Raw genomic sequence first — 27,927 nt, 5'->3', positions numbered from 1 at the left:
TAGAGCAACTCTATGAGCTAGCTGTTCCTGGATGTTTAAGAACATTTTTTTGTCTCAGTCTGAAAACTCTATAGGCACCTTAATTATAAAAGTATTTCAGTAGGAAATTGGTTTTTGAGTTTACTGTCATCAACATGCAGAGAGACAGAATGAGTGTATTTGATTACTAATGTGAAGTATCATTTAGCCACTTGCAGCGGCACAGGTAGGAAATGGAGGCACACCTCCCCAACACAGTGCTGGAAATGTTGCCCAGCTTTGTGAGCTCTCACGGGTACCGGGTGATTTCCTGCCTCCTTTCTTCTTTCCTCTGCTGGTCCAAATCCCGTGATTTCCATTAAGACCTAGCTTATGACCCATATAATCTCTTCCAGGAAGAATTCCTAAACTACCCCAACCTTTGGATTTCTTTAGCACCGAGTTGTTGTGACTATCTTAAGATTTTTCTCCAAGTGTCAAGCACACTCTGTTAATTTTGTTTAGATCGTTTAGATTGTAAGCTCTTCAAACAGTTATGTTTTCCTTTGCATTAGCATAGTGCTAGACACTGTTTATTAGGTACTTAATAAAGGCTTGAAAAAATTAAGGGAGTTATATCCATATTTTATCTAGTTCCTAGATTGTCTGTGAGACTTTCAGTAAAATAGGTAATTTGAAGTTGCTTGGTTCCTGCTGGTCTAGTGAAGTTGTGGTACATTTTCGTTACTGGGAACTGAAATCAGAGGTGTGCCAGAGCTGGCTCATACTGGCTCACAAGAACCATTTTTACACATTTCTGCCCACCTGTTCAGTCACCTCATTGGTAGCTTGAAACCTGCCATGGTGGAAGTGATTTACGCCACAGAAACCAGCAAGTTTCCGTTTACATGCTGCAACGCAAAGCAAGGACTGTAGTTCAACATTGAAAAATTACTATTTAACCACATTTACAGGAATAAAGGGAAAAAGTTATCTTCATAGAGTCATAAAAAGCATTTAATAAAATCCAGCACCCGTTTGTGATTTTTCTTTTTTTAACTCAAACTAGGAATTGAAGAGAGCTTCTGAATTTAATAAAGAGCATCCACTAAAGAAACAAACAAATTCTAACAGACATCATACTTAATTGTGAATTATTGAAAACTTTAACTCCCCAGAGATCAGGAAGAAGACAGAGGTGCCTGCTGTCACCACTCCTTTTCAGTTTTGTGCAGGAGATTCTAGCCAGTGTTAAAAAGGAAGAAACAGAATTGTCATTCTCAGGTGACATGATTGTGTATGTAGAAAATCCAAATTAATAAACTTAGAATCTGAATATAAGAAGATTACAGGATACAGGCTAATAAATAAAAATAATTGTATTTCTGTATTCTAGCAACAATTAGAAATTGAAATTAAAACAGTACTGATTGCAGTAACATCAGAAAGCATCAAATACCTTCAAATAAATCTGAAAGATGTGTAAGACCTCAGCATAGAAAATTATGAAACATTACCACAAGAAACTAAAGAAGACCTGAATAAATGGAGTGATGGGACCCATTCATGAGTTGGAAGGCTCTTATGAAAAATATCATTTCTGAGACTTCCCTGGTGGTCCAGTGGTTAAGACTCCGTGCTTCCACTGCCAGGGGCCTGGGTTCAGTCCCTGGTTGGGGAACTAAGGTCCCGCAGGCCATAAATAAATAAATAATTTTTAAAATATATGTATCATTTCTAACCAAATTGATTCTAGATTTAATGCAATCCCAAACCCACATCTGGGTGATATAGATATATGTATGTATATATGTATGTCTCCAGAAACAAAAATAGGTGCTTAATAAACAGATTATTGATGATTGAAAAGAAATCTTTTATAGTGTGAATTCATTTTTTGTAACAGTATATTTCTCCCAGCTGTATCTTTCTGTACATCCATCATAACCATTCATCCAGATATCTGTACATATACATAGAAAGATATCTGGAATTACTTTCACCTTACGTTCATTATGTTATTTATGGGTAGTGAGATTTGGCTTGATTTTTTTCCTTTCTTCACCTCTTTCAGGTCCTTTAAGTTTATTTTCAGATTCCACTGAGACCTTCCCTGGTCATCCTATTTAAAATTGCAATTCGTCCTGACTCTCCTTATACCCCAATCCCTGCTTTATTTTTCTCTGTAGCACTTATCATCATCCAACATACTATATAATTTACTACTTTTCTTATTTGTAATTTTTTCTCCTAACATGTATATTCCATGAAAGCTGGGATTTTCTTGTCTGTTTTATTGTCTCCTGTACCTTCAGTGTCTGGAACAGTATTGGTGCCTGATGGGTGCTCAATAAATATTTATTGAGTGAATGAGTCTTTGTATTTTTTCTAAGTCTGAATACTTTACAATGAGCATGTATAGTTTTTGCCTCTCTCCCTGTTACCCTGCAATTTTTATTTCTTTTAAAAGAGAAGAAAATTAGGAATGAAGACAAATATATCAAGCAATTAACAGTGGCTAAATCTGCATGATAGGAATATGGATACTTATTTTTTTCTTTGTTTTTATCTTTAAATACTTTAATTTCCAAAAATTAAAGTAAAAGTTTTTAAGTAAGAATTACAGTCAGCTTGACAGCTGATCACAGGAATTTGTCTCCTCTGGAACTCTATGAAATAACAGAAAAGGTTTTAAGAAGAGAAAGAAGAAAAAAGGACAGCATTTGCTTCCAATTCAGCCGACTGTGCTCTTTTCCCCTTGGGGGCCCAGGGTGCAGTAGCGGCAAACAGCAGCCTGTTGTCTGTACAGGTTACCCTAAGGTACCTTGAAGACAGCCCTTTCCAGTGGACATTCATGACTGACATGCTGTCCCCAATCTAGGCTCCAGACAGGTATGCACGGGGCCTTTGGAAAGCCCCAGGGCACAGGGGCCAGGGGCCACATTGGCCAAGTCATAATGTGCATCTGCACCAAGCTGCAGAACAAGGAGCATGTGATTGAGGCCCTCCACAGGGCCAAGTTCAAGTTCCCTGGCCACCAGAAGATCCACATCTCCAGGAAGCAGGGATATACTAAGTTTAATGTGGATGAATTTGAAAACCTGGTTGCTGAAAAGCAGCTCATGACCCCGGAAGACTGTGGGGTCGAACACAGCCCTAGGCGTACCCCTGGACACAAGGCGGGCCCTGCGCTCCTGAGCGCCTTGGCACCGTCCCCTCCTTACTCCTGCCAGCCGGTAAATCCTATTTCCCTGTCAAAAAGAAGAACAGAAAAGATACTCATCAAACAAATGTTCTTTGGAGGAATGTTCATCTAAATCGCCTACCTGGTTTTGGGACTGGCCCTGGCTTCCTTCTATAGGAACCAAAGTGGGGAGATCCTGCTTTTCTTCATTAGGTGGCAGACGTCATGTGGGCCCTTGGTTTATCAGGTGCTGCCACCCAGGTCCTTCAATCTTGAGCACCACAGAGATGGCAGGACATTAAAAACAGGATCGCAGCAGCATCAATAGCATCTACTGGATGGTGACACGGCTAATTATATTATTGCCTATGGTCTCATGGAATGAAGTGTCCAGTGAGGACAAGACATAGGGGAACTACTTTGCAGCTGCTGTACAACAAAATGAAGGCATGAGAACTTCAAGGACTGCTAATTGGAAACCCAGGGATCCGCCATGACTGTGCTAAAAGCAACATTTGTTGTATTCACCGTACTAAAGTAATCAAAAGCAAAACTCAGTATTTGATCCTGTAGGTTGCCAAATTATATCAGTGGAATTCACAGATTCACCAAGATTTTTTTTTATGTGAAGGTAAGGAAATTCAGTAGAGTAGGATCCATACTATCGAAATATGTATATTTGTGAGAGCTTGGAGGGTTCTGAGTATCAGGCAGTATCTCGAGAACTATGCATGGGAATGGATTATGTCGGTGATCATCCAAGAAAAGAGTCTGACTTCAGATATGATTGAATCTATCAGTATGGGTTCAGTCAACAGGTTCTGAATTTAGAATTTTGGTTTGAGCAGCCAAGAGTGATTTTAATTGTTTGCTTTACTGGTTGAAGAAATTGAACTTGACAGTCGACCACTCTGAACTCCAGTTAAGGTGATGTGAAAGAAAGAACCCAATATCTAGGAGGAGAAATGCTGGAGTGGATTTATCACATGAGAATCACTCACAAAGCCACAAGTTCCTGGAGAAGACCCACAACCCAGCCCCTTAACCAAGGCACTGATAGATGAAAGGAATGCATTCCAGAGTGTTTTTTGGGTCCTTGATTTCATTGGAGCTGGAAACGATCTTTCGGTTGCAGAAGCCAAGTAGTGGCAATTAGCCAGCACAAGCCAGGTGGACTTGGTCACCACATTAGGCTGCAGGGCTGGCGTGATAATCACGGTGGTCTTTCCTGCAGAGATCTTGACCAGTGATTCAAGGGTGGCAGGGTCCTTAGGATCATCACTAAGGGCCGCTGTGTTGGTATAACCAAAAAGCTGGTAAGCAGAGGTCTGCCCATCATGATGGCGCACCCCACTCAATTTCCAGACCACAATCCGGTCATAGACTCTACACCACTTGAAAGAAGTGGAGACTCTGTATTGTTGAGGAAGGATCCTACAGGAACATCTCAGGTGCACTGGGAGCTTCCCTTCAGCTTTCCCCAAAGGGTCTGACGCTGCTTAAGGCTACCGTGAAATAAAGAAAGGGCATACAGCATTACTGGACACTGGCTCTGAACTAATATTCTTTGTTTTTTGTGGTCTTTTTTTTTTTTGGATGTGCCATGCGGCATGTGGGATCTTAGTTCCCAGACCAGGGATCAAACCCACGCCCCCTGCATTGGAAGCACGGGGTCTTAACCACCGGACCGCCAGGGAAGTTCCTGAGCTAATATTCTTTACCAGAGAATCAGAAAGTCATTGTGGTCCACTATTCAAGAGAGCCTTTATGGGAGGCCAGTGATAAGTGAGGTGGAGTTTTGACTGGAGTCTGCACCACAGCAGGCCCAGTGGCACTCTGCACAAGTATCCTCAGCAGTGGTCAGAGTCACCACAGCAGTTCCCTGGCCCAAGGAGTGAAGGTTAATAGGAAAAGAAGGGCCCCGGGAACTCCCCTCTCCTGAAAAAACAGTAAAGCAGTATTTACAAACCTAGGAGAAATCACACCAATTCGTGCCACTATTCAGAACATGGAAGATGCTGTGTGGTGTTATCTACCAGGGACCCATTTAACTCCTCAGGATGGACAGTGCAGAAAAGTGAGTTTTAGAGAGTATCAGGGCCTACATTTTATATGTTCTTCTGTTTGCCTAATATTTCATTAAGATACATCTGAGATCGTTGAGTATTGAAAGAGGTGTGTTAAAAAGGATATAGACAGGAATTCCCTGGTGATCCACTGGTTAGGACTCCGCACTTTCACTGCTGAGGGCCCGGGTTCAATCCGTGGTGAGGAGCTAAGATCCCACAAGCTGCGCAGGGCGGCCAAAAAAATAACAATAAAATATTTTTTAAAAATAAAAGTTAAATCCTTTTCTTTTTAACATCTTTATTGGAGTATAATTGCTTTACAATGGTGTATTAGTTTCTGCTTTATAACAAAGTGAATCAGCTATACATATACATATATCCCCATATCTTAAATCCTTTTTTAAAAAAGGATGCAGACATTATATAAGCTTAATCTTAAAAAATGGATAGTAATGCAAGGTTTCAAAAATTGATGAAGAAATAGTGGTTTTAAAATATTAAAAGTTTCAAATGTAACCAATAAAAGAATTCTAAATGGTGATATTTACTATCAAAAATTGGGAGGGAGAAGAGAAGTGTTAATGTAAGTGAGCTAAGGGCTCATCTATCAAATAGGAAACAGAATCATGTCTAAGGTCAATAAATCAAGATAACCAAGACAAAAACAGTTGCAGGATAAAAAAATTAGAAATTATTATCTAAACTATGCAAGATATATGCATGAAGAAAAAACTGATAGTAGAAGTACGGCAGAAATCTAGTTTCACTAAGAACTTTGTGTGTGTTTGAGTCTGAGCCTCCAATGTTCCTGCCCTCAAGAAACTTACAGTCCAGGGAATTCCCTGGCAGTCCAGTGGTTAGGACTCCCCGCTTCCACTTCAGGGGACCTGGGTTCGATCCCCGGTTGGGGAACTAAGATCCCACATGCCACATGGCACAGCCAGAAAAGAAAAAAAATGAAACTTGCAGTCCAGTTAACAGGATAGACAGATGAATACAGTGCAACACTTGGAGTTCAGTGACAGAGCTATACATAGGGAGCCATGTGACTATGGAGGAGCGACATCTAAACAAGACCAGAGGAAAAGAATTGGAGAGAACCTGATTTATCATCCTTGGAGGTAAATATTACATCAACTTTTTATTCTGAAACTAATAACTAATGGGAAAGAGTAAGCATTTACCCTCACTTTTAGAAGACACAGTACAGTTAGTTTATACCTAGTCAGTGAGGGAAAGCTGGTGTTCTCCCCTCTCCCCCTGCTCACTCACTCTCTCAATAAAACAAGCCAGCTAATGAAGGTAGAGAGAATAACAGATTTTAAACTATCCTCTGGCAACCCCAATGACATGGTTGATCCAGGCAAGGATGATTGATGATGCTAAAACTATTGAATGAAAGAATATTTACATGAGATCTGTTTCCTATAAGACAAATCATTCAAAATCACAGTGCCTTAAAACACCGTCTATTATTTCTCATGACTGCAGTTTAGCAGAGCTCCCTGGAGAGGGCTTGCCTCTGCTGTACGTGGCGTTTGGCGAGGGCGGCTTGACGAAGGCGGAGGATTCCAGATGGCTCCACTCACGTCTGGTGCCTCCAGCTGGGCTGGCTGGGCCTCTCCCCTTCATGTGGTCCCTCATCATTCAGAGTCTACCCTGAGTTCCTTTACTTGGTGGCTTAACCCTGAGAGGGAAAAAAGAAGCTTCAAGGCCTCTTAAAGCCTAGGACCAGAAATAAAGAAATACCTCTTCTATCACATTATATTGGTCAAACCAAGTTACAAGGCCAATCCAGCTTCAAGGGATGAGAAATAGATTCTACCTCTTGTCGGGGGTAGAGGAATTGCAAACAGGAATGGGAGGAGTTGGTGGTGGCAATCTACCAACATTTCCAAGTGTCCCTCCCAGAGTACTTGCTCATTGCAGAGGGGAACATGATCTTTACCAGGAGATATATGGTTGTCACCACCTTACCCAAGAAATCAAATTGAGCGTGGGCAACCTGACTGCACTGCCTGGTGGGATGCAATACCAAATACACTTAGGAAGTGTTCCTACCAAAAATATGTAATCTGAATCCAATCAAACCATAGACCTAACTGCTGGTTACAGAAAATTCAGGGGAGAGGGAAATAAATAACATCATGAGGAACCAATCAGTCCAAAGAGAATGTGAACATCTGCTAGACAACTGGCCTGGTCTCTCCAAAAAGTCAATGTCATTAAACAAAAAATAAATAAAAGGTTGAAGGACTTTCCTGGATTAAAAGAAACTGAAGACACATAACCCAATAACTTAATGCAATGTGAGAACCTTGATTTGGATCCTGATTTGAGGAAAAAACAGCTGTAAAAAAACAATTTGGATATAATTGAAGAAATATGAATACAAACTAGATATCAGATAATATGGAATTGCTATTGTCTTGGGTGTGATAATGGTATTGTGGTTATACTGGTGTTTCTGGGGCCCTTATTTTCAGGTGATACATCCTGAATTACGGACATACAGGGATGAGAGACAAGAGTCCCATGATGTCTGCAACTTATTTTGAAATTGCACATACACACATTCACAGCCCCACAAAAAGCAAATGTGACTAAGTAAATAACTAGGACTGAAGGATTAAAGATCATTTCTGGAGGAGATGAAATTTAAGAGCCAACTTTAAAAACATGTAGTGGTAGAATCCATCACTGACTGATCTTGATATTTCCCAAGCACTTAACACAGACCCACGAATTATCTATGAACAAGGTCATGGAACCGTGCTTACTGTATACAAGTGATCACCATTCTGGCTGAAATGACAAAGCATTTGAATGTAGGTATTCTTGATATGGGAATAGTTGTATCTTGGAAAGTTGCCAAAACTCTTAAGCCTTATATCCTATTTTCCCAGAGACTTCTATAAAATTGTCAGTGGATTCTTAAAAGAATTATTTATGGCCTAAGACATCATACGTTGCAACATTAAAAGGCTTTCGTGTACTTAATTGCAATGCATGATGTCTTAGACCATAAATAATTCCTTTAAGAATCCACTGACAATTTTATAGAAGCCTTTAAACATTCCATATTAAAAAGTGATTACAAAGTATCAAAGGAACTCTAGGTTATGAAATAAAAACTTTAAAACTGAAAATGGAAGAAATTGGTAGCAGCCACATGAAAGTGGGAAGGGCGATGATAAAAATGGTTAACAACGGGTATATTGTGGGCACAGCCCTGGCCAGTGAGTATGGCTGTCTGCTCTCAACAGCCGTTAATCTCCAAGGCGATATGTCTAGAATCTATATAAAAGTACACACACACACACACACACACACACACACACACACACACACACACCCCTTTCCTCTGAGAGGCAGAACATTAGTTCTCACAGATTCCTTCTGCTATACGTTTGGCTACAAAGTAGAGAAAACACGTTGACAAATTTTCCTGTTACTTTAGGGGATGTTGCAATTATGGGAACTCGCTAATGGCGAGTCTAAATTTCCGTTCACAAACTCCAGTAGACTAAAATATCATATTTCTACATTATCATTAAATCAAACCTAAATCTACTGTGCTGTCAGGAAAATCACTGTTAGTCTTTATTAGACCTCTTCCTCCAAGGCTTGTTCTAAAGTCCAAAAGGCTTACATAGTGCTCAGAACAGGAGATAAATCTCCAGTCCAACAGTGTTGCTGACATTTTTATTATTCAAGTCCATAGACGTCCCACTGCTATCCCCTTCCGCACTAGTGACGCAGGAGAGAATCTTCGCTGAAGCTGAAAATCTTAGTGCCACCCTGTTTGAAGTTTGGCCACTGGGGGGAGCCAGTCACTCCAACCCTCAGATGTGAGGTGAAAAATCTGTCCCCATTCCTGCCGGTAGCCTGCAAAATCTCCTTTTTCTCCCGTTGCTCTCAAAGGTATTTAGCTTAATCTCTTTAGTGACATGAGAGATTAGGATTTGTTGGTAGGGGGAGCCAGAAGAAAGGAAAATATTGTACAGGAGATTATGTTTTTGCCTGTTTACAAAATACGAAGAAAGCCCGCTATCTTCGAACAAGGGAAGAGAAAATAGAAAAAATTATCTTAATAACCCTGCCACATATCGTGAGGTCATCCCAAGAAGGTGTCTAGAGGAAAGTCTAGAGCTAAGAACAACTCTCTCTGAGTTGTAGAATTACTAATTAAACATTTTTTCTTTATTTTCTTATTTTCTAAGTTTTATGAAGTGAGCGTTTTTTTTATTGTGGTAAAATATACATAACATAAAATTTACCATTTTTTAATATTTTTAGGTGTACAATTCAGTGGCATTAAGTACATTCACAATGTTGCAGAACCATCAACACTATTTCCAGAACTTTTCACCCAGACAGACTCTCTGCCCATTAAATAACTCCCCATTCTCTCCTCCCTCCAGCCCCTGATAACCACTATTCTATTTTCTTTCTCTGTGAATTTGCCTATTCTAAGTATCTCATATAAATGGAATCTACAACATTTGCCCTTTAGTATCTAGCTTATTAATGCAGCATGTATTAAAACAAAACCTTCAAATAGCTTTGGTAAACATTATCCCTTATGAGTTGCATTGTTGATAACTCAACCTATAACACTTAACAAGAAAGAAGAAAGCTCATTTCTCACGATAAAAATGCTGCATAGTGTGATTATAGGCATGTAATATGAGTCACTGCTATTTCACTCAATTTTGTTATGAAAGCAAAATAATAGAAAGCTGCCAGTGTAATAGTGTTTCAGTTATCTGTTACTTCTGTCACCAGTTATAACTCCACAACTCAGTGGTTCAAAACAACCGCAACCATTTATTTTGCTCATGAATCTGCCATACGGTTAGGGCTCCATGCATTGTCACTGGGGGACGGAGGATACACTTTGAAAATGGCTTATTCACACGGCTGTCAAGTTGGCGTCAGCTACTGGCTGGGAGTCAACTGGACTGTGGGCCGGAGGCCTCAGTTCTTGTTTGCATGGACCTATCCACAGACTGCTTGAGCTTACTCAAGGACAATGGATCAAATGCAAGGGCGACTGTCCCAAGAAAACCAGGGAGAAGCTACATGGCCTTTTCAAAGCTATAATTATAAGGCCCGCAGTGTCACCTCTGCCACAGTCCATTGGTCAAGGCGGTCGCAAAGGTCCACCCAGGTTCAAGGGAAGGGGACACAGACCCCACCACTCAGTGGAATGAGCATCAAGGTCACATTATAAAAGAACACATGGATTGGAGATATCATGGCAGCCATCTTTGGAAAATATAGTTTGTTGCAAAAATAATTCTCTATATTAACCACTTTTATGCATACTTTCTTTTTTTAAATAATTTTTTATAGATTTATTTATTTTTATTTATTTATTTGTGGCTGCACTGGGTCTTCTGTTGCTGCTCGCAGGCTTTCTCTAGTTGTGGCGAGCGGGGGCTACTCTTCCATGCGGTGCGCATGCTTCTCATTGTGGCGGAGCATGGACTCCAGGCACACGGGCTTCAGTAGTTGTGGCTCACGGGCTCTAGAGCCCAGGCTCAGTAGTCGTGGCGCACGGGCTTTGTTGCTCCGCAGCACGTGGGGGTCTTCCTTGACCAGGGCTCGAACCCATGTCCCCTGCATTGGCAGGCGGACTCTCAACCCAGGGAAGTCCCTATGCATACTTTCTATGAACAGCCTATACAGTTGTGTCATTCTTTTTCTCTCTGTTTGTTCAGATAATATTTATTTAATGTATTTTTAAGTCTGTTGACTTTAATAGTAAATCGTTAAAGACTATATTTTGCATGTCTTTGTTTTGGTTTGTTTTCATTTCATTTTTCTAACTGGTTTGCAACAGAAAGGAAATAAAAAAGGAACCTGGACATTCAACACAATTTGAGAAGCACTGGTCTCAGCTAAGAGTGAAAAGGGCAGTACTGCCTGATGGTTGCCGATCGGTCCTGCATAACATGGGGAATTCTCGAGACTCGGAAACAGCACTTGCTGTGGAAGGCAGCAGAGAACGTAATCATCATCTGTAAAGAGTGGTAGTGTTATTTTTCCCTCTGCCTTTTTAACTAACCTCTCATTAGGATAGTTTGTAGTATAGTTGTTTGCCTCTATAATTAGACCTTATTTAGCCCCATATCTGCTTCCTTTGATAGGATCTGTTAATCCTTCACCATAAGCAGCAATAAAATTTGTATACTGCTTCCTTCCCAACTCACCTGATTTAAGTCAATAATATATTTCTTAATGTTTACCTTTATAGTGGTAAATATTTATACTTCTATTACTTGATTTGTCAATTTTAACCAGTATATTTGGACGTCAGGTATAAATGAGGCAATTAGTAAAGTCACCCTACCTTCCACGTGTTTCCTCCTTCCCCTCCCAAAACATGTTTCTTTTATTATTTCTACATTGTTAAGGTGTATAACATTTGTATACCATCTTTACCCTAGACCATACATTTGTTTTAGTCTTCGTTCTACAGTTAGACATATTCATTTGCCAAATTCTCAAAAGACAGTCCTTTTACTTTACTTTTCTCAGTCATCTTTTGACCAGTTGAAGTTCCTGCTATAAGCTGAATGTTTGTGTCTCCCAAACTCATGTGTTAAATCCTAAGGCCCAACATGATGGTATTTGAAGGTGGGGTCTTTGAGAGGTGATTATGGCCTCATGAACGGGATAAGGGCCCTCACTGAAGACACCCTAGAGAGCTCTCTTCCCCCTTCCTCCAGGTGAGGACACGGTGAAAAGACACATCTGTGAACCAGGAAGTGAACTCTTATCAAACACTCAATCTGCCAGTGCCTTGATCTTGGACTTGCCAGCCTCTAGAAATGTGAGAAATAGATTTCTGTTGTTTATAAGCCACCCAGTCTATGGTATTCTGTTATAGCTGCCCAAACAGACTAAGATAATAGCCTTAACACTTTTCTCAAGAAGCACTCATGGGAAAAATATTTCCTTAATTATTACATGTTCAACGGGTGAAATACAGATTAGCTGGATAGAAAACCTTGGCTCAACATTCCTTCCTTGAGGATCTTATAGATGTATTATTGTTCTCTCATGTTCAGTGTCACTGTGGAGAAATCTGAGACTAGCCTGATTTCCTTTTTAAACAAAGGACCTGATTTTTTTTTTCCTGATTGACCAAAGTCTTCATTCTTTTAAATCCAGTGTTTTTTTTCTATAGTTCTACATTTAAGTTCATGATCCCTTCTGTATTAGGGCTCTCCAGAGAAACAGAACAGATAGAAGATATGTATATACATGTACATGTAAATAAAATATAAGAAGTTGGCTCCCGTGATTATGGAAGCTGGCAAATCCCAAGATCTGCATGGTAAGTTGGCAAGCTGGAGACCTAAGAAGAGCCAGTGTTTCAACTCAAGTCCAAAGGCAAGAAAAATAGGCAATGTTCCAGTTCAAAGGTCATCAGACAGGAATAATGATCTCTTCCTTGGGGGAGGGTCAGCCTTTTGGTTCTATCTAGGCCTTCAATGGATTGGATGAGACCCACCCCCATTGGGGAGGGCCATCTGCTTTACTCAGTTTACTGATTTAAATGTTTGTCTCATTAAATACACCCTCCCAGAAGTTCCCAGAATAACTTTTGACCAAATATCTGGGCACCTGGTGGTCTAATCAAGCCAACACATAAAATTAACCATCACACCACCTGAGTTAATTTTTGCAGAAGCTGTAAAGTTGAGGTCGAGTTTCCTTTCTTTGTCGATGGATGTCCAATTTTCTCAGCACCATTACTTTTTTTTTTTTAATATCTTTATTGGAGTATAATTGCTTTACATTGTTGTGTTAGTTGTTGCTGTATAACAAAGTGAATCAGCTATACATATACATATATCCCCATATCCCCTCCCTCTTGCGCCTCCCTCCCACCCTCCCTATCCCACTCCTCTAGGTGGTCATAAAACACTGAGCTGATCTCCCTGCCAGCACTATTTCTTGAAAAGGCTACCTTTCCTCCATCAAACTGCTTTTGCACCTTTGTCAAAAACCAGTTGGGTGTATTAGTGTGGGTCTGTTTCTGGCTTCCATTGACCTATGTATATCTCCCTCTGCCAATACCACACTGTCTTTATTACTGTAGCTAAATAATAAGTCTTGAAATCAGGTAGACTGATTCCTCCCACTTTTTTTTTTTTTATGCTTTAGCTATTCTAGTTTCTTTACCTTTTAATATAAATTTTAGAATAATCTTGTCTATAGCTACAAAAAAAAATCTTGCTGGGATTTTGATAGGAAGTACATTGAGACAGTATATCAGTTTGGGGAGAACTGACTTTTTCCAAATTTTTTTATGGTGATAAAATACACATAACATGAAATTTACTACCAATCATTTTTAAGTGAACAGTTTGATGGTATGAAGTACATTCATATTGTTGTGCAACCATCACCATCTTCATTTCCAGAATTCTTTTAATCTTGCACAACTGAAACTCTGTACCCATGAAAACGTGACTCTCCATGACCTCCTCCCCCAGCCCCTGGAAACCACCATTCTACTGTCTCTCTTTTCTTTTTCTTTTTTTAAAAATTTTAATCTCCCCTTTCCCCCACATCCAGACTCTGGTAACCACCATTTTGCTCTCTGTTACTTTGAGTTTGGATTTTTTTTTTTTCTTTTAGATTCCATGTATACGTGAGACCATGTAATATTTGTCTTTCTGCGTCGCAAAGTTTCCGTGGAATCTTTTCATATATCACTTAGTGTAATGTCCTCCAGCTTCATTCATGTTATCACAACTGGCAGGATGTCCTTATTTCTTAAGACTGACTAATACTCCATTTTATACATTTACCACATTTTCTTTATCCATTCATTCACTGATGGACATTTAGGTGGTTCTAAAACCTGTTGGTGAAGTCCCAACACAGACTACAGTTCTACAGTTCGGGTGAGAGGCGATGGGGCTGCAGAGGTTGACAGAATTAAGGTGAAAGGTTGGATGAAAATTGGAATGTTGGGGCAGACTCTATGTAAAGTGGTTGTGTCTCCTTTACGTGAATGTACTATGGGGATGGATTTTGTGTCTGATTGGGGAAAGCTTCCCCTACCTCGCACTGTAAATCAGAAGGCAGGTAAATCTGCCCTTCAATATTGATTGACCAGGCTAAATGGGAACCAATACCATTGCCTGAGCCCACACAGGCTGTTAATTTTAAACAGTATGGGAAGAAATTCCCTGGCGGTCCAGTGTTTAGGACTCCATGCTTCTACTGCCGGTGGCCCAGGTTCGATCCCTGGTCTGGGAACTAAGATTCTACGAGCCGCGCGGGGCACACCCCCCTCAAAAAAAAAAAAAAACCAGTATGGGATACCTGGTTGACAAAACGTGTTGTAAGACTGGTGTCTACTTGGTTTATTTGAATTTTGGAGGTGCATATATTCCTCATCTGGAAATATTGCTAGATCTTATCCATAAGACCATTTGAAAGAAATCCTGGAATCTTTACTCAGACTGGGGCTTATGGCAAAAGGCTGTGAGCACCACCTGTCAATGGCTGCTGAGATTTTAGACCAGAGAATTGCCATTTAAGGGGCAATTACTAGCTTGCAATTGGACATTAATGGAAACTGCCCCAATGACAGAAGTACATAAAATAATCTTGAAACCTGAAATACACATGTTGTCTTGGGTGATGTTAAAGAAACACTCTAATGGAGAAGGCAGTGCCCAGAAGGGTTCCATAAGAAAATGGAACTGGTTTTGCAGGCACACGGACCAGGGGAATGTAAAGAGGTGCACATGTGTTCACAAGCAGGTAGACTCTTTCGCCCTAGGACCGACTTTGGAACCACTTGAGGAATGGCTGAACCTGTAGTTACCTGGGCAGTGCCGTCTGAGTAGCTCTCTATTGACCAAAAAGGAGCTGTTTGGTTTATGGATGGCAGTTTCAAGGTGAGTAGACAGCATCGCGTTGGAAAGGCTACAACTCTGATTGAAAAAGATGAAAACATCAGCTTGGTGGGCTGAGTTACCTGCTGTGAGTCCCTAGATTTGGGTTTTGAAACCAACTCATAGGCAGCGGCTAACGTCCTAGCCATGTGGCTGGGTAGAAGGGCAACAGAAAACTGGCCCATTAAAGAGATGCCTGTAGGGGGCATGGCCCTGGGGAAATCACTGTGGGAGTTTAAGGGGTATGTTAAAGTAGAGCATGTCACTGTTCATTAGAAGAACCTCCTTCTAGGATCAGAAGGTGATTGGAACCAGCAAGTGGATATCCTGGTGTGCCCACTTGAGGTGGCCACCTGGGTACCTGAAATGAGTGGGTACTGGGGGGCAGCAGCTCAGAGATGGGATGAATCTGACATTGTCCTCTTGTACCCTCTGGGGCACAAAATGCCAATAAGAACTTTTTTTTTTTTGATCTGCCAACAAGAATGGCAGGGGCTGCAGATGGCTATGGGGTAGATTCTCCAGGGGGGAAGGCTCAACACAGAGCTGGTGTTTGGACTGATGCTGGTAGCCCTGGAAGGCTACAAATGGGTCTTGACAGGAATAGACATACTCTGGACTGGGCTTTGCATGCCCAGAGGTAGATGCAAATGCTCAAAATGCTATAAAAGGACTGGACCAGAAGATATTGCATGAATTTGGACTTCCAAGTTACATTTCTTCAGATCAAAGAACACACTTTATACTAAACCCATAGTGTCCAATAAAATAAAATAAATTAAAAGTTTTTTTAAATGGAAAAAAAAGTAAAAATAAGCCCATAATGTCCAACGATGGGCAAGGAGCTATCACATCAGACGGATGTACCACGCTGCGTACCATCCTCAGAGTAAAGGTCTAATAGAGAACTGGAACAGGCAATTGAAACGTTTGTAGTCTCAAATGGGGGCGGAGGGGCAGATTTACATGCCTTCATGAGTGTGTGCTGACACTTACCACGAGGAAAACCAAGAAAGGGCCCCCAGTAGGTAGATTTCTCCACTTTTCTGGGGGTTCCAGAGGAGAAGGGGCGGGGGAGAATGCTGCTATGCCTCTGCAGTTCTTTCCATGGAAACAAGATGGTGGTACGACTACACTTCTCTCTTTTTTCTCCACATTGCCTCAACTTTCTTATTTTTGTGCCTGATGCAGTGGTCCCAAGGACCAGGGCTCCAACTGTGGATGCTGGAATCAGGGATGATCCCCAAGCAAGACATTTTAACTATACTTTTAAACCTTTACACCAGAATTCCTAAGAGGCTGATGAGTGAATTTTGCCTTCACTCTACCTGACACAGTTGGGATTGATCATGAATGCAGTTGTATTGCCTAGTGGTTGGCAAAGCCCACTAGCTGTGTGCCTCTGTCACCCTGCCCTATATCATGAGTAGGAGTGGACTGAGAGGAGGATTTTTCTAGACTAGTATTCGTGCCAGCAATCCAGAACAGCAGAGTGCTAGGCTGCACATAACATCCTTTCCAATGGGGAGAAGTTTGAGTAAAAGTAAATCACAAATAGAAGGAGAAATGGTAGCCAAGGGGAAAGGAATAAATAAACAGATTATGTGACAAGGAAAATCCAACGCTACATAAATGCCTTGAAGGAGGCTCAGAGCAAGAGATGATACAGTCTCTGAAGAGAGCTCAATTAGAAGATGTCTGGATGGGTGAAGATCACTCCTGTTTTGGGAAACGCATAGAGTCGAATGGAAACCTGCAAACCTGAGTGGCATTGCTTTGGGAGACATTTTGGTTGAATGATAGGCTAAGCTTGACCAGTTGTTGATGACTGAGTGGAACTCTAGCAAATGTGCTGCTATCTTTTGACTCTTATTTTTCAGGTTCTGTCTACTACTCACACCTCGGTAAGATGCTAACACTGGCATCGTCTTAGCAGCAAGATTGCAATACTGATATTGATGGTCAAATCTGTTGGGAAATTGAATTAAGAACCTCCTACTCCACACTGCCTCCTTCAAATGTTAGGCATATATTTGTTTTGTGGTAGAAGAGCTTTGGATGGATGGCCTTGCCCCAGGAGAAGGTCTGGCCTTTGCCGTTGGCTTCTTGGAGGTATTCCATCTCAGACCTGCTAGAAGTGTCCTTGTTTAGATGAGGGCTGGCCAAACTGGATTTTAGGGTGGTCATGCCAGAAAGACCGGTCATGTGATTTAGGTGGAAGTCTCCTGTCATGCATTATCAGCTGACCTGGACTCTGCCTTTAGCCACATGGGCAATCAATCAATCATGCCTAATAATGAAGCCCCAGTATAAACTCTGAATGCCAGAGAAGCTGCCCTGGTGAGCTGCCCTGGTTGGCACCACTCCATGGATCCTGCCACACCCCAGTGCTGGGAGGCTCACAGCTGGAGCTCTCCAGACTTTGCCCTGTGCACTTCCTCCCTTGGCTGACACTCGTAAACCATAACCATGAGTAAAACAGCTCTCAGTGAGCTCTCTGAGTCCTTCTAGCAAATTATCAAACTTGAGGGTGGCTTGGGAGCCCCTCCTCCAAACTTGCAATTGATGTCAGAAGTCTTGGGGACTGTGCCCTCAAATCTTGCAATCTGGCTAATTCTGGGCAATAAGTTAAGAAAGAAGGAAAACTCAGATCAATTCCTTTGTTCCCGAGCTCCTTAGGATTTCTAAAAATAACTTCAAAAAGGAAAAGCAAGCAAGCAAACAAAAATACGTGCCTTATGCAAACCAAAACCATAATGAAATGTCACTTTACACCCAGTATGGAGGCTATAATTAAAAAGACAAATGATAGCAAGTGTTGGTAGGGATGTGGAGAAACTGGAACCCTTATATACAGTTGGTGGGGACCGTAAAATTGTGCAGCTGCTTTGTTAAAGTCTGGCAGTTCTGGTAAAACAGTTACTAGAAGATCCAGCGATTCCACTCCTAGGTATATACCCAAGAGAAATGAAAAACTTATACATGAACGTTTATGCTCACAGCAGCATTATTCATAGTAGCTAAAAAGCGGAAACAACCTAAAGGTCCACCAATTGATGAATGGATAAATGAAATGTGGTGTGTCCACAGAATGGAATATAATTTGGTCACAAAAAGCATGAAGTACTGATACATTGTACCACATGATGAACCTTGAAAACATTATGCTAAGTGAAAGAAACCAGACACAAAAGGCTACACATTCTATAATTCCACTTATATGAAATATCCAGGATAGGCAAATCTATAGAGACGGAAAGATTAGTGATTACCTAGGGCCGGGCCAGGATGGGGAGGAACTGGGGGTGACTGTGAATGGGTAAGGATTTGTGTGCGCGTTTGGGGGGTGTAACTAAATGTTCCAAAATTGACAGTGGTGACAGTTGCACAACCCTGACTATACCAGAACCCATTACCTATGCACTTTAAATGGGCGAATTGTCTGGTGTGCAAATTAGATCTCAAAAAGCTTTTTTTCTTTTTTAAACCCTGCCTTGGTAAAGAAGATGAACTCTGAGCTCAACGAAACTGAATGATCTGGGCGATTTAAAAAACTCCACGTTAAAGCTTTCCCGGTCCTCTGCAAAGCGAAAGTGGGCTGTGACCATTTTCTAAGTACGCCAAGAAAATATGAAATGGAGCCCGGGATTTCAGAGCTCGATCCCCGGCCTTCCATACACTAACGAGGTGCCGACATCCCGGAACCGGGGCTTAGAAAGCTCCGACCCGCCTCCTCCGGCCTCGGGCGGACGGCACCCGGAGCCACAGCGCGGAGCGGCCCGGCCCCCGGGAGCGCGGTTCGGGAAGGCCCGGCGCCCGCTCTCCGCGGTCCTAAGAAGCACCCTCGCCACCAGCCGCGAGCGTCACCCAGAGGCGCGCCGGGGGGGCGCCGCCCGGGCCCCGTCCGCTGCGCGCTCGAGGCAGCCCATCTCGCCGGCGGAGGGTGCGGGACCCCATCCCGACGCTCGGAGCTCGGGGACCCCAAGGCACCCTCCGCTCCATTGGGCGGCGGCCGCGGCCCTCTAGCCACTGGAAGCACCGCCCCCCGCGGTCGCGCCCTTCGGAGGCTCCGCCTCTTCCCCTCTGGCCGCCGCCCCGCCCCGCGCCGCGAACCCAAACACCGGGCTCCCACTGCGCGCGGCCGCGCGTGATCGCCGGCGCAGCGGAGCCCTGCGCGCCTGTGCCTGCGCCGCCCGCCCCAGGCCCCGGCCTCGGCCGAGCGATGCTGCTGCTGGCGGCCGCCTTCCTCGTGGCGTTCGTGCTGCTGCTCTACATGGTGTCTCCGCTCATCAGCCCCAAGCCCCTCGCCCTGCCCGGGGCGCATGTGGTGGTGAGTGGCCTCCTGTTGCTGCGCCGCCGCCTCCCGGCCCGCTCGGCCGCCCCGAACCCCGGCGCGCCGGTCCGCGACTCAGGCCGGGCCGCCGACGTCCCCTTTCCCAAATGGAGGGTCACTTGCCGCCGTCCGCCCCGGCACTGTCTGTTCGGAGGGCCTCGGGGACCCGCCCTCCGCTGCCTCCGGCTCCTCCCGGGGCCGGAGAGCGGGGCGGCGCGGGCAGCGCCAGCGAGCTGGGTCCCCGCACTGCAGGGGCTCGGGAGGCGCTCGTTAATCCCCGGGGCATCCCTGGGATCTGGATATTTTTGTCCTCGGGTTTCCCGATGAGTCAACTGAAGAACAGAGAGGCTGAGAAACTTTGCCAAGGACACCGCGGTCGGTGGCGACGCCGGGCGAGGCGCGCGGTCCCGGCGGGGTCGCAAGGAGGCGGGCAGGGGGGAACCGGGTCCCAGCCTCCAGGACCCGCCGAGGCAGCTGGGAACTGGAAGGTGGCCTGTGCGAGTGACAGTTGCCAAAGGAATCCAGGAAGTGACTCACCTGGGGGTGGGGGGTGGGATTGCTTTAAACCCGGTGGGCTGGCAGTCCTGGCTAGCGGTGTTGGGTCGCTTCTGTCCAGTCTACACTGCCTGTCTCTTGTGAGCTCAGCCTGGGGTCGGCTGACTGCTGTCCCAGTGCAATCCTCTGCCATCGTTTTGGAGTCAGAGGGATGAGCCGAACGACCTGGCTAGTTAGTGCTTTAGGAATGAAGGGGATGTGGATGGATTTGGTTTGTTTCTTACCAGAAGCTCATGTCTTCAAGGATCCCTTTTCTGCAGGTGGGGCACCTTTCTTAAACAGAGGGAATGCCTTCTTACCTACGCCCAGCACGTCACATTTTGCTGTGGCTTTCTGGTCCGTTTTCTTACTTGATTTTCTCACAACCCCCGGGGACATTGAGGCGGGAGGTTATGAATAAGCAAAATTAGTTACTAAGCTGGCAGTGCAAATCCTCCTGGTGCCAGAGGTGACATATGGGTGTCTCCGCTAAAATCCGAGCCTCTTCACTGAACTGGGATGGGATGGAATGGTCATTGCTTTTAGTGTGCTTTAAATCGGGACAGAGTTTGTGAATGGGGACATATATTTTCTTTAATTTCTCTCAGAAAACTATTAGTGTTTTTCCAACTCCTGCTATTTCTGATGTGGAAGATAGAGGAGGAAGTGAGTGTAAATTCATTAGAGAGGGTGAGAGGAGCAAAATTTTACAATCACGCTAAAGTCTGAAAGTGTCACATCTGCAAGAAGACTTCTGCCTCAAAAGCGTGGCTTTAAAAGTTGGATTTTTCAGAAGTGGTGTTTGCAGAGCATAACTTGTAAAAATGGCAAGTCAAAGCAGTAATGAAAAATTTCATTCAGTGTTTATAAGGGACTTTCAGTTGACGTTGACTCTGGTCCTACCAGCCCCATCATGCTTCTGCAGGCCGTAGATAAGATAATAAACGCATCTGCTGGGGTAGATCCCGAAGAATTTCTTATTTTCACCATCCCGTTTTAATATGCCACTATAAATAATGTGAGGATGGCATGAATAATTCACATGATGTCACCATCTGTCTTCTTTTTTAATGTCATAAAAAGAGTGAAAGTGTAATTCTTTTTCTTGAGATTTGTTACGACTAGACCCAGTCGTGTTAGAAAAGGGGCCAGTGTTTAGAACGTCTTGCTGATGGGGAAGCATGAGCAGGCTTAGGTCATAACTTGTTTTGTTTTTAGAGCAATTCTGATTAACTAGTGTTATCTCTCTAATTACAGTGGTAAACCTATTCAGCAAGTCTTAACACAGTATATACTTATTTAAATCAGCTGTCTTTTTAAAAAAAGCTGTTTAATTGACTTGGTGAGGACTAGAAAATCAAGTCCTCCCGTTTGGAGAGGTGGGTGGGAGTAGCTGTCCTTGCAGCAAAGCACCCCTTCTGTTGCCCTCAGTAAGAGGTATATGGTGCGATTAAAGAGATAGTAACATTTAAAACAATATTTGCAATGAACAGTAAGAGGGAGTGACAAAGAAAGGAATTAAACTGTTATCCTTAGGGTCTCACATCTCAATTTACCAATGGCTGGGCAACTCAATACATATTTACCATTTTTCTCAGCCATTAGGAAAATCTCTTATGTTTTCTTATACCATTCAAGAGTAACATAGTCTAGATGGACTTATATATATTCTTAGATACCGTCTATGAATTAGCTGGCTTGGCCTAGAAGGTCAGTTTCCCATGAACCCTGACCCAAAAGTTGAAGTCTTATTCTTGTTTTTATGGACAGATCTCATAAGGTTAACCCTGTTCTTTGCTGTGCAGTAATTTTACATAGCTCGCTTACCTATTACAGTCTAGAAAAAAGCCAGCAATAATCAGAATAGCTGGCATCTACATGGCACTTCAGAGCATATAAATTTTCTCAATAACCTCATCACTTCAGCTTCTATCAATTCATTGAATAACAAATAGGGAAATTTTACTTACAAGTTTTTTTTGGCATTGTATTTTTTTTCAGGGAAATGGCATCGTACACCATTTTGCAAATTAATGTAGACAAGTATTTATTTAGCAACTGCTTATGCAAAGTGCTGTGCTAGGAATGAGGGAGATAAGTTGGACTTGGTGCTTGTTGTTGGGGAACTTAGAGTCTGGCGAGGGAGCTAAGGCAGGTACAGAAGTAACTGCACGAGGTAGAAAGTGACAGGCAAAGGACAGGACAGAGGGACAGAGTCCGGAAAAAATTCTTGGAGGAGGAGACGTTGGAACTGGCCTCTGCAAGTTAGGTAGGATTTGGAAATGCAGCTGTGTGGGAGATGTTGAGTGGAGGGACCTCTAGGCAGCAGGAACAACATCATGAAACAGCCAAGGACATTTTTAGGGATCTTGCTAATTACTATGGAATTGGAATATCTGGTGAAAATTAATAAGCCAAAACTACCCATGAAATATTTCAATAGCAAAGAGGTCCTCAGAGGCAACTGCTAGCTGGGGCAGCAGGTATATTTTTACAGTAACCGGTAGATAATTGGTTAATTTTCCCAAAGAAATCCCTTCATTAGTGAGAAGTTGAGGCTCAAGAGAAAGTAGGGGCATCCCATGGACATAGGTACATTGTGTAGGAGGGTGTCATGATGATTTTAAAATCATGAGATCAATTGGTCGGAGATGTTCTTTACAGCATGATTTATATCTAACAGTAAAATATTCAAAATAATCTAAATGTCTAACTATAGAGAAATAGTTAAATATGTTTTGATACGACTGTTTAATGGACTATTGTAAAGCCTTTTAGTTTTTTAACCTTTTAGTAGTTTAACCTCAGACATTACAATATAATGTTTTTTAGAGTAGGATGCAAAAGCGTGTAAGGACAATTGCCTCTCTGACACTTGCTTTCCCCCCTCACCTGACAAATCCAGGCCCCCTACTCCCCTGGCCCATGTTATATGATGTGTATAGGGAAAATGACTAGAAAGATAATGTTACATTCGTATTATTAAATAAAATATATATTGAATCCTTCCTATATGCCAGGCACTGTACTAAGCGCTAGGAATACAGTGGGGAGCCAAAATAGAGTTGGTATTTTTATGGAGTTTATGGGGTGGTAATGGAAGAGATGGTTGTGAATCAAATAATCACACAAGTAAAGGCATGGCTGTTTGATTATGGAGTGATGTAAAGCAAAGAAAAAAAGGATGCAGTGCTGAAAAGTGGGCTGCGGTGGGGTAGAGGGCAGTCCATGAAGGCTTTCCTGAGGTAGTGAGGTAGAGCTGAGATTTAATGGGTGAATCGATGCCAGTTAGATGAAAAGAGGGGAGGAGAGCATTCCTGGAAGGGAAAATAGAATGTGCAAAGGTCCTGTGGTTGGAGAGAGCATAGAACCAAAAGACAGCCAGTATGGCTGAGCTATAGATGGTGAGGGTTAGACTAGTGCAAGAAGAAAAGCTTTACTTTTCAGTATTTCCATGTGATCCTGTATTACTTTATAATAAGCAGTTATTTAAAATATCGTTAAGTATGTGCGAGTGATTATTCTTTTCATCTCCTGTGGAGCTGGTCATGCATAGGAGATGTGTAGTAAAGAAATGGTTCAGTTGGGTTTGGACTCAAAGGCAGACTAGTGCATTTTTTTTTTATTTTTACTTTTTAATTTATTTTATTGAAGTATAGTTGACTTACGATGTTAATTCTTCCTGTACAGCAAAATTTTTCATGTTTTTTTCCATTACGGTTTATCACAGAATATTGAATATAGTTCCCTGTGCCGTACAGTAGGGCCTTCTTGTTTATTCATTCTGTATATAATAGTTTGCACCTGCTAATCCCAAACTCCCAATCCATTCCTCCCCCACCCCCCTCCCCCTTGGCAACCACAGGTCTGTTCTCTGTGTTTGTGAGTCTGTTTCTGTTTCATAGATAGTTGCATTTGTGTCATATTTTAGATTCCACATATAGCGATATCATATGATATTTGTTTTTTCTGTCTGGCTTACTTCACTTAGTATGATAATCTCTGCATCCATCCATGTTGCTGTAAATGGCATTCTTTCTTTCTTTTCTATGGCTGAGTAGTATTCCATTGTATATACATACCACATCTTCTTTATCCATTCATGGATGTTTAGGTTGTTTCCATGTCTTGGCTATTGTAAATAGTGCTGCTGTGAACATAGGGGTGCATGTGTCTTTTCGAATGATCAGACTAATGTATTGTTTATTAGCTAGATGTACAGGGCACTTTCCCCTCTCGTCCCCCCACCCCCACCACAGTGAACTCAGAAAAATACCTTAGGTGTGCAATTGATAGCTCAGTACTGGAAACAATGCAGGCCCCGCTGACAGTGTAATCTTTTCATGTTTGCACTTAAACTCCATTCATTAGGTCTGGGATGAAGATGCTATAATAGCTGAAGATTTACTTCCTGTAGGTTGGGTTTTAGAGCCCATCATAGTTATTTTAAATAAACTTCCCACAGAAGGGAAATTTCAAGTGCTAAGATTTCTTAATTTCTGCTTTTAGGTTACAGGAGGCTCCAGTGGCATCGGAAAGTGCATTGCTATCGAGTGCTATAAACAAGGAGCTTTTATAACTCTGGTTGCACGAAATGAGGTAAGTCTTCTAGGTTCATTACTATTCACCTACTAATTCAACGTTCCATTATTCACAGAGGCTATGCGACCGTCAGAGTGTTCACACCTGTGGGGAAATCGCTCACGTCTGTGGTTGGAGGTGTGATTCCTGAACCACTGGTTATTTCTTGTGTTTGGGACAAAGACTTCTTGGCTGAAGTGAGGTTAGATCCACAAATATTTTTTCAGTGCCAGCACCTCTTAGGCAACATCATGGACACTGCAGACCTAGGAGCGGCCAAAACCTAGTTAAGCGCACACCTGGCCACAGGAAGCCGGGGGGCCGCCACCTCCCCAGAGGTGCTGACAGCGGCCATCGTGGGGCTGGTTCCTGAGTCCTGAAGGATGGCATGTAGATGTTTCTCTATAATTTGCTTATGACATGATCTCCATCTCTAGTGAAACCCAGACCCTGCAGGGGAATCTCACTCTTCCCCAGGAGTTTAGCAAAACATGTGTCTTTCTGTGCCGAGTCACAAGGTCTGTTTTTCTTTCTTTTTTTTTTTTTAAGTGTCTGTTATTCTTGCCAGAGCCCAGAGCAGTGACACTGTATTCCCACGAGCAGTCATGGCGTCCCCTTGCTCTATGGGCGGGGGAAGGACCACGGCTGTCCTGCCCAATGCTGTCGTTCTGTGCTTGGCCTAATTGCTTGGGTCATAGTGGGTGCTCCAGACATCTTTGTTGGATGAAGAAAGGAAGGGAGGGATGATGGAGAGAGTGGGCGCTCCAGGGCGGCATCGTTGATTGGGGGTTTTGGCTTCACCTGGGAACAAGGAGGGTGGTACTGCGGTGGCTGCCAGGTAGGGTTGCCCAGCTGAGCAGGGCCCAGTGGGGATGGCAGGTCACGGAGGGCCCGGGGGAGATGTGCAAATAATGACACAGAATTAGGCTTGGGCGTCCATCATTTCTTTTCAAAATGAAGAAAGGCAGAATTAGCTACCTTTTATTTATCCCCTGACCCCTCCAACAACGCACCTGCTTTGGCATTGAAACCACCTTCCGTGACTGAAAGCACGACTGTGATAAAATGGCATTTTGTGAGATTTAAACAATGCTGATATTTGACAAAAGGCAGATGAAAAGCGAGGCAGGGAGGCCAGCATTTCAGGCGCTCAGAAGCTCATTCTGTGGTTCTGGCATTGCTGGAGGTGAATGAGCCTTCTGGCACTGAGAAAGTCTTTATTTTCTAATGTAATTTTCTCTTCTGATTTTGGCAAAGTCAGGTGGTGTACATCTTTATTAATAGAATAATATAATTTTATTATAGTCGCATTCTTGTTTAGAAAACCCACTTGTCTTTCAGAAGGATTCCGCCCTCCTTTTGTTCTTCTCTGCTGTCATGATGTATTTAAATTTCAGCTTTTATAGCAAATTAAGGCACTGTAAACCGATCTCTGTCTTCTTGAAAATGACTAAAACAAGCAGCATTGACACCTTGGAAGAATTACACAATTACATGGGTTAGCTTTGCTTGTCCTCAGAGTATCTTTGAAAGTATCCAGGCATAGGTTTACCTAGTCCGTCTAAAAACTGATTTTGACTATATTTGCTTTTTAGTAGAGGAGGAAAACATTGGACGATCTCGTAGGAAAGCATTCTTGGCATGGAATCACATGTACCCTTAAGTTTGGGAAGCACTGCATATCAGTATGGTTGTTCTTGTTTCATATCTAAGTGACGTCAAATTAAAACATTTATTAGAATTGATAGGGTGACCCTTAGCAATTAATACTGATAATAGGGATTTTGAGGTTCATTAATTTTTATTATTATCTTTCTCTGCAATGAATTTAAAGACTTGCTTTCACTTAGTCATAGCTTAGCATACGTTACAGCTGTGTGTCCACCATAGCTCTGCAATATGGGTGCTGTCCTGCGTGTTTTTTGGCATTTAATAAATCCTTGTACAAATAATTGCTTTTTCTCTCCTTTTAAACAAACAAGTGGACAAGTAGACAATCAGTAGAATTAATTGTTCTCTGTTACTTTCAGGACAAACTGTTGCAGGCAAAGAAAGAAATCGAAAAACACTCTATTAATGATAAACAGGTAAAAATCACTGTCCTCATGACGCATTTTCTATACTAATCAACACAGGTGTGCAGAGGAAAAGAAGAGGTACTTCAACTGTGAATAGTTCACTGAAAGCACGTAAGCTTTTCCTAATTAAAATACATATTAGGCTGTCTTTAAAAAGATGAAATTATTTGAATTGTCTAGGATTTCATGTTATTACCAAAAACAACGTATAGACTCTAACACACACTCACACACAAATGATCAAATAACAGAATGCTTTCCTAGAAAATGATTTCATTTCAATATTTATTTAAATTAAGGGAAAGGAGGTATTAAAATTTTTTTTTGGTTGTGGAATTTTTTGATGAATAAAATGGAATGTGTATATATACAATGTGTATTTTAGTATAAAACGTAATAATAAATTGATAGCCACACACTGATCGCCAGCTTAAGAAACGGCATTTACCAGGGCCCCCGAAGGCTCCTCTGTCCCCGCCATCAGCCTCATCTTCCTGTCTCATTCCTAGAGGCAGGCAGCCCCCAACTTGATTTTTGTGTTACTTCTTCCATTGCTTTTTAAAAATAATTTGACCATAAGTGCATGTGACACTAAGAAGAGTATTGTTTACTTCTGCCTCTTTTTGAACTCTATGGCATCATTCTTATTTTGATAGCTTTATTGAGATATAATTCACATACCATAAAATGCACTGATTTAAGGTGTACAATTCAGTGGTTTTTAGCTTATCCACAGAGTTGCACAGTTATCACCAGAATCAGTTGTATAGTACTTTCATCGTCCCGTAAAGAAAGTCCATATTCATTAACAGTCACTCCCTGTTCTCTCCCAACCCCCTCCTAGCCCTAGGCAATCACTAACCTACTTTCTCTCTCTAGGTTTCTATGACATCATTCTTTGTGTACTCTCATGCAACTTTATTTCTTCACCTGATACTATTGTTCAGATTCCTCTCTGTTGCTGTATAAAGTAGTAGTTCATTCTTTTTTTTTTTTTTTTTTCCTGCTGTCTAGTGTTTTCTTGTATGTATAGACTACCTTCCATTCATCAGTTCTACTGTTGGTGGATATTTAGGTTGTTTCCAGTTTTCTTGTTAGTTTGCTTTGTTTCTTGCTATTACTGAAGTTTATCTCTTTGTGCACTTGTGCAAGAATGGAATATACCTAGAAATGGAATTGCTGAGTTGAGCGTATGCATCACCAAAGTGTTTACACTCTCACCAGTAGTGGTCGTTGACTCTTTGCCAACGCTTGGTATTGG

At 42.3% G+C, this 27,927-nt stretch overlaps 1 protein-coding gene and 1 pseudogene across 1 annotated transcript in view; both read left to right on the top strand.

Moving 5' to 3' along the window:
* Positions 1 to 2,681: 2,681 nt before the first annotated feature.
* On the top strand, positions 2,682 to 2,795 carry LOC137777119 (small nucleolar RNA SNORA70; annotated as a pseudogene).
* Positions 2,796 to 19,232: 16,437 nt separating this feature from the next.
* KDSR (3-ketodihydrosphingosine reductase) overlaps positions 19,233 to 27,927 on the top strand; it is a 35,948-nt gene continuing 27,253 nt past the window's right edge. The window contains exons 1-3 of the mRNA XM_068562896.1: positions 19,233 to 19,470; positions 24,517 to 24,606; positions 26,619 to 26,675. Of these exons, the coding sequence (XP_068418997.1) occupies positions 19,363 to 19,470; positions 24,517 to 24,606; positions 26,619 to 26,675 (255 nt within the window). The 5' untranslated portion in view covers positions 19,233 to 19,362. The remainder of the gene's footprint in view (positions 19,471 to 24,516; positions 24,607 to 26,618; positions 26,676 to 27,927) is intronic.

This window comes from Eschrichtius robustus, chromosome 14 (assembly GCF_028021215.1).
Source record: "Eschrichtius robustus isolate mEscRob2 chromosome 14, mEscRob2.pri, whole genome shotgun sequence".
NCBI lineage: Eukaryota > Metazoa > Chordata > Mammalia > Artiodactyla > Eschrichtiidae > Eschrichtius > Eschrichtius robustus.
Note: the sequence above shows the minus strand (reverse complement) of the source record. Positions and strands in the feature narration are given on the sequence as shown.